At 35.5% G+C, this 7,672-nt stretch overlaps 1 protein-coding gene across 1 annotated transcript in view; it reads right to left on the bottom strand.

Moving 5' to 3' along the window:
• Positions 1-6,480, bottom strand: part of LOC107600019 (succinyl-CoA:3-ketoacid coenzyme A transferase 1, mitochondrial-like) — a 73,929-nt gene extending 67,449 nt beyond the window's left edge. Inside the window, exons 1-3 of the mRNA XM_016291786.1 lie at positions 6,257-6,480; positions 4,748-4,856; positions 4,114-4,204 (exon numbers count right to left, since the gene is read on the bottom strand). Coding sequence (XP_016147272.1) covers positions 4,114-4,204; positions 4,748-4,856; positions 6,257-6,355 — 299 coding nt within the window. The 5' untranslated portion in view covers positions 6,356-6,480. The remainder of the gene's footprint in view (positions 1-4,113; positions 4,205-4,747; positions 4,857-6,256) is intronic.
• Positions 6,481-7,672: the final 1,192 nt, after the last annotated feature.

The raw sequence follows: 7,672 nt of genomic DNA on the forward strand, positions 1-7,672 counted from the left end.
ATTTGAAAAAGTAACTCAGATATTATCTTGTAAATTAAAAAGTAATGCTTTACTAGTTACTTGAAAAAAGTAATCTGATTACATAACTCGCGTTACTTGTAATGCGTTACCCCCAACACTGATAAAGAGTACGTGCCTCTCACTCTGCACTGGTTGCTATTTGATCGCGTCATATCATTGTTCAGTACAATTTATTCAGTCTTTTCGCTTATTATTTCAGCCGAATAATTTCGGTTACCGAACATTCGGTGCATCCCTACTAATTCACACTCACTGTGAGGGTAGCACCAAATTAATTCCAAGAACTCGCCAGCAGATGACATCCATAGCGCTTCTGGCGCACTCAGTGTCCAAATTCGCTCACTCGTTTTCATTCACTCTTTCAAGTAGACTATTTCAGTGGAGTAACAGCAATGCAACAGTCACATGCTTTGTTCCTGTGAATCTGTGTATCTAAATAAATCAGTTGAAGGAATCATTCAATGATTCAGTCATTACTTTTCGCCACCTACTGGCATATCAGTGTAACCTGCAGAAAACGTAACTTTTTTTTTTTGCAGAAAAAGTAACTGAAAAATCCACTCCACTAATACACAGACTGACAGTCTGTTACATGCAAGCACAGACAAGCGAGTGATACAAACTTGGAAAACATCTCGGCCAATCAAATTCAAGTTCTAAATAAATCAGTTGAAGGAATCATTCAATGATTCAGTCATTACTTTTCGCCACCTACTGGCATATCAGTGTAACCTGCAGAAAACGTAACTTTTTTTTTTGCAGAAAAAGTAACTGAAAAATCCACTCCACTAATACACAGACTGACAGTCTGTTACATGCAAGCACAGACAAGCGAGTGATACAAACTTGGAAAACATCTCGGCCAATCAAATTCAAGGTGCGAAGCTAATTGTTGTATAATTATCCATATAACACTGCTGCAGTGTTACTGCAGCTCTTTCAACTTAGAATAACACCAGTCTGTAACCAGATAATAGACAGTGGCCAATAACTACTTCCAAAAAAGTCAGCACACCATTTCTAAGTAATGAGCAACACGTTAAAAGTATCACCAGGGGTTGTTGATGGAAAGAAGTTGCAAACACTGTTGTGATGCTGGTTTCACATTACAGTCTCACTGAGCAGTCTCAGATTCAGAACTCGCAGAACAAGGACTACGACAACAAACAATGCAGTCAAGAACAGCAGAATTCAAACAGTCAGACGGGAAGGAAACAAACTTCAAGAAGGGAATCAGTCGAGAACTTTCTATTTAAAACAGGTCAAAACTTCCCTTGAGGTTTTCCAAAAACTAACTGTGGGGAAAACACAGAAGTATTGAACTATAAAGGGTATTTTTATGGTTTTGGGACATTTTTGTTATAAAGGAGTTGACAATAATAAATGGCGTATGAACATTTTTTTGTTTTTCATGTATTCAGCATATATAGTCTTATGCAAGCCTGACTAAGATGATTAGAAAGGACTTTATCGCTTTCTTCAACCATTTTCAGCAGTAACCCACACTGGCTTTGCTCTCTGGTCATGATAGAAAAAAAGAACCAAAATAACATAACTGGCCCACTTTCAGAAATTACGCAATAATATAGTCATAGACAACCAACCTGGGAAAATGCCAGAACAGAGGCCTACACATAGTGTCAAGTGACATGTTCAGAGCAGCTGCAACATAGCAGCAATAAACCAAATGCCAATATCCAATAAGATAGTAAATAGACTATATATTAGCCATGATAAAAAAAAACATTTACTCTTCAGAGAAGGAATTTTGATCATTCATTTCCCTGTGTGCAAATTTGCCTAAGCCTACTTAACAGATTAGACTTGTTTATCCTGTTTGAGAAAAAGGTGGTGTGATGCTTCATACTGGTAATCTCTTTCTATTTGTGGTCAGTTGTGCACACATTCTCATCGTCATTTAAGGGAGAAATTCTTGTAGTGTCATCTAGAGAACAACTGAGGTTATGGAGTTGTACTCAATGACCTCAGATGTTTATCTAGAGCGACTGCAGTTGATTTGGTTATTTGGCTCCAAATGGATTTTAAATCTCACAGACTCAAAGAAGCATCCTTTCTGATTATGGCTGGACTTTAACACAATAATGAACTACTGTACGTAGTCAACCAAAATGCCTACTACCCCCGTGTGTACCAATCCAGGCACATGTGAAACTCATTTACAAAATCACCACTAGGTGGCGCAAAAGGGACGGTTGACACCATTTCTCAATAAAGCTGGAATTGTTAAATTTTCACTTGTAAATAAAGATAAAAATAATGAAATAAATCAGTGGTAATATTGGAATAATAGACTAATAAAGCATTATAACATTTAATCTCGAATTATTAATCATATAAATGTTTATTGTTCCAGTTGTTTGACCACTGTTATGGTGAAATAATACAGTGACAGCAGTGCAGCTTGAAGTGTACTTACTTTTTACTGTACAGTACCAGCCAGTATTTTAGATGACTTCTTTGAATGTTTAGATTACATTAAAAGAGGTGACCATTATGCCCTAAAAAATAAAACGATACAAAAGGTGGATTATTGTTGCTAGGAGGATTATGAGTGATGTAGGCCTAGCTCTAACACATATTTTGGCATCGTCACATTATTGTCACAAATGAAAGTTTTGAAACTTACTTCATTTCAGCAGGTCACGCATACTTATGCATATTCATTATCTGTCCCTTTTTGACACATCAATTCCCGCAAACAGAGCCCTGCTCATGACATGCCAAAAATCATAATCTCAATGAATTAAGAAATTGTTGATCACTTTTTATTAAATTGTTCCTCTGTATAAATTAAAACATGTTTAAATAATAATTAAATCATGTTTTAACTAACAATAATAATAAAATGCATAACACATACCTTTTACACGTTTATTAATTTTTTAGGATATTCACAATTAACTAAAATGATGGATCTTAAACCAAAAGAACGAATTAATAAACCCAGGAAGCAAATGGGGGTTCATTGCCTTGCTCAAGGGCACCAGTCGTGGATTGAGGGTGGAAGAGAGCGCTGTTCATTCCCTCTCCTCACCTACTTTTCCTACCAGTACTGAGAATCGACCTTCAGGTTACAAGTCCGACTCTCTAACCATTAGGCCACGACCCCAGCCAAAGAGACCCAGGGTGTACGTGAGAGAGAGACAGAAACGCTGCAGTTCTTTTGGCAATACAAAGGTAAAAATATATTACATAATAAGAATGCTGTATTTCACATTTTACATCAAATTGCACAGGGAATACATGCAAACCTGTAATAAAACTGTCCAGAGACTTCATGTAATCAGTTTAAGTTTCAGTATTCTACTAATATATATATATACAGTGGGTACGGAAAGTATTCAGACCCCCTTAAAATTTTCACTCTTAACAATATTGCAGCCATTTGCTAAAATCATTCAAGTTAAGTTTTTTTCCTCATTAATGTACACACAGCACTTTAGTAGGCTATAGAGCTTAAATAGGCCTATTAAAACTAAAATGACAAACTAAAATAAAAATTAACAATTCTAAATAAACACACATAAGTACTAAATTTGCTTCAGTGAATATGAATTATTTTAACTACTGTGTTTTTCTTTGATTTTCTGCTGACTGCAGCCATCAAACATAACCCATCGGCAAGGCAAAGCTGACTGCTATTTGTGAAAATGCGCTTTGACGCATTCGCTTGATAACTTGAGGTTAACGCCACTAAGCGGTCGAAAGCTGCAAATGCATTTTGCAGACACGGAGGCGGCGGTACCCGCGGTGGTAAAAAACTCATTCTGGTTGAGTATCATCTGTATGTGTCACATTAATCAGAATCAGAATCATTGCATAAAATTGAATAAAATCAAGTGTTTGTGCAATTCCATATAAGTAGTGATTTGAGGAATACAGCCTAGTGCAATTAATCATTTACTGTTAGTTGTAATACTTTAATATAAGCTGTTTCTGTTGTTTGCATGTGTCAGGAAGTACAGGAGGTCAGTGTTAGGCCTACTAGTGGAGTAATAAAGACGGTCAAATTCAGTTCAATCACAGTTTTTGGCTGGGTTTAAGTTGCTGTTTACATATAAAACGGCTTACCCTGCATTATTGCTGACTGCAGTCAGGCTCTTAACTCCTGTCTTCAGCAAACTGTTAATCAGATTTTCTGGAATACCACACAGGCCAAAACCTGTGAATGAGAGGAAAGGATATGATAGAAATTACAAAATGGTTGACATCAGCTATTTATCAAGGAGATGTCAATAATGCTGTTGTAATATAATATAATATATACAATAATAATAATAATAAAATGTCATTTAAAAATTCAGTACAAGTTTTTGAAATAAATTAATATATTTGTTCAGCAAGGACAACTTAAATTGATTAAAAGTGACTATAAATTTATTACAATGTAAATAAATACAATTCAAATATAGGCTAAAGAATACCGCTTTAATAAGAAGAAGAATAAAGAGAAGAAATGCTTCTTGAACACCAAATCAGTATAACAGAATGATTTCTGAAGGATCATGTGACACTGAAGACTGGAGTAATGGGTTACCTGCTGAATTATTTTTGATCAAATAAACACAGCCTTGCATAAGAGACTACTTTTAAAAACATTACAAAAAATATATTACTGACCCCAAACCTTGTGAATGGTACTCTAAGTAATAAGCAGACAGTTACTGATAAAGGATGAGTTGATGATAAATCATAACTCTCTTACCTCCCACAAGAATAGTCGCTCCATTAGGAATATCCTTAACTGCGTCAAGGGGGTCTGAATAAAATCGCCCGGACCGTTGTCTTGAAGTGGAAAAATAACAGCAACAATTCTGCCAACAACAGACATTTAGCAGAATGAATGAAGCAGGCTGAACATACAAAAACACTACAGGCAACAACTTCAAAGCATTAATGAAAGAGATTTACACACTTCAGTCAGTGAATCTGTACTACAATGGAAATCCTTTAAGCTTCCTTTCAATCTCCTTTTCCATTGAATAAAATCAAGTGTTTGTGCAATTCCATATAAGAAGTGATTTGAGGAATACAGCCTAGTGCAATACAAACACTATAAAGATCAGTGGTTGACTTTTCCATTCACGAGTACTGCGCCTCTCATGATGTTAACCATATACAATGGAATCCTAAATCATGCATAGAACATGCATTGTTGTCAGTCAACTACAGTTTGAACATTTCCCCATGCTGACATGCACATGCTAAACAAACCCCGGGAGTCCAGCCAAGACGTCCATTTCATTTATATCCTTATTTGTTGACACAAAAGTGCGTGTTTGACCTCACAAATGCTCCACCAAAGGACGAGGAGAGGAAACAGCTCGTATATGGCAGCCTTAAGCAGTATTACCAAATAATAATAGACAAAAATACTGAGTTATAGTACGACCATTACCACTGTTATTCCTTGAAACAATCATTCAAAGGTTTCTGCTCTGACTGTATACAGAACAACTCCATGAACCTCAGAGGCACACATGACACTAGCATGAGATTGTGTCATAACTATATGACTTCAAAACCCAGGCTTAGCAGTCTGGGTCTGGAGAATTCCTCTCCTTGTTCTGAGAACTAGTTATTATAGCAGTCTACTTCACATGTTGTGTGATATAAAAAGCCAAAACTTGTGGGTGGAACAAAAGGGGAGGCATGTGAGTAGGAGAGAGCAGAGTTGGGTTACTGTTAACCAAGGAATAATGTTGGCAGTGCTGTCAAGTTAGTTGTCCTAATTTTAAAATCTAGCATTTTCGTGGAAGTTATGGATAAAATCTGTGATTTATGCCTTATGACAGTAATGCTTAGTGACCATGTGTTTCCAGGTCAACAATAAAACAAATACATGAAAACATGAATGATTGGTTGCTACTCTGAAAATCAAGGACAACTGCATGCTGATGGTCTTTAAATGGTTTGCTAACAAAACACAATGCCGCACAAAATGACTAGTTTCACTAGTCTCTGTCTGAGATAGATGCAATTACACAAGCTTTTGATTTCAAGTAAATATATAAGCGTTGCAACACATCATTCTTTTAAACTCATGCACACACATCATATATATTATTACATATAGCCTTCTAATAAGATCTGCATGTCTATCTTATCTATGCAATGGAAAGTGGGGTTCAAAAAGAGGCAAAAACAGAAGCACCGACACGTTCAACATCGTGCAACATTTCGGATGCACCGTCTTTTGTTTGTAAACACTGACCTTGCCAACGGAGAATCGAGAGATGTTCGTCTTGATCGTCGCTGTCACGTTCCTGATGATCACACTCTCCACTCTAGATAGCGCTTTAAGAGTCGCCATGTCTGCAAATGACAGGCCTGATATTGTGTGTAGTGAATGATGGTGACAGTATGCCCTCGTTGATCTCAGACAGGCGGGGATGAAGTAAGAGAAGGACTGTCGGGGGCTCGATTTGCTTATTTGCATTTAACCCTCTCACCACCATCTAGCGATTTCCGATTCATGAATCGGATCATTTTTAATGTGTCGGATGTTCCCCATACCAGTCAGAACGATTTGTTCACGAATCGTGAATCTTTCAGAGTGGTTCCAGATTGAACAAGGCAGCTATTTAATACATATCCATAATACATAATGCATACATATATATTATATTATATTATATTATATTACATTACATTACATTACATTACATTACATTACATTACATTAATTTACTTTACTTTACTTTACTTTACTTTACTTTACATTATATTACATTACATTACATTACGTCAAGATGATGCAATCATCTGATAAATAATATCTAATAAAATTCATAGCAATCAAATATATTTTTATATTTGGGATTGTCTTTTACTAGACATGTTACTGGGCATTTTTAATTTTCTCAGTATTTTTGTTAATTCACTATTTCACACTTGAAAATATTTTTGATAGAAATCAAAGTTTAATATTAGAGATTTGATCAAAGATAAGATTTAAAAGTCTGTAATTGTTTTTAGTTGGTCTTATATTGTTATGGTTTTCATTTTATCACTTTTATTATATTTTTATTTACTTATTTTATTTTTTGCCATGAAAAACAAAAGTTAAGCAAGCAAACAAAATTATAGTTAAATTTATGTGGATCTAGTCCTTTTAATTTTTTTTATTCTGGCCTGAAATCAGCTTTTATGAAGTGAAAATGTGCAGATCAGGCAGAGGTACCCTGTCGGATGGCATGTGGGTCTCCTCCTCTCTTTCTGAACTGTATATCTCTGATTGAGCAGCTGGTGAGATTATGCCAGTCACTCTGAGACCTCCACTATTTCCCATTGCAAGTGAGATGTCTTGAGAGCCGCCCACTGAATTGAATTGTTCAATAAAATAATTGTGATACGAACAAACAGATTAAAGCAACGGATGGCGGTAAACTGTGCTTCAAAAGCCCCTCAGCAGGAATACATTATATGGTGTCTTCATAAATACTGCTTTGCAATAAAAAGAACAAATAAAACGTGGTGTATAATGAGTCTTTTTTATGGCATTTATCTTCTGGTTAGACTGAGCAGCTCTGTCCTACTGGTGTGAAATGTTTATATTATATTATATTACATTACATTACTTTATTTTATTTTATATTATATTATATTATATTATATTATATTATATTAT

This window comes from Sinocyclocheilus grahami, unplaced genomic scaffold (genome assembly GCF_001515645.1).
Source record: "Sinocyclocheilus grahami isolate Dianchi unplaced genomic scaffold, SAMN03320097.WGS_v1.1 scaffold276.1, whole genome shotgun sequence".
NCBI lineage: Eukaryota > Metazoa > Chordata > Actinopteri > Cypriniformes > Cyprinidae > Sinocyclocheilus > Sinocyclocheilus grahami.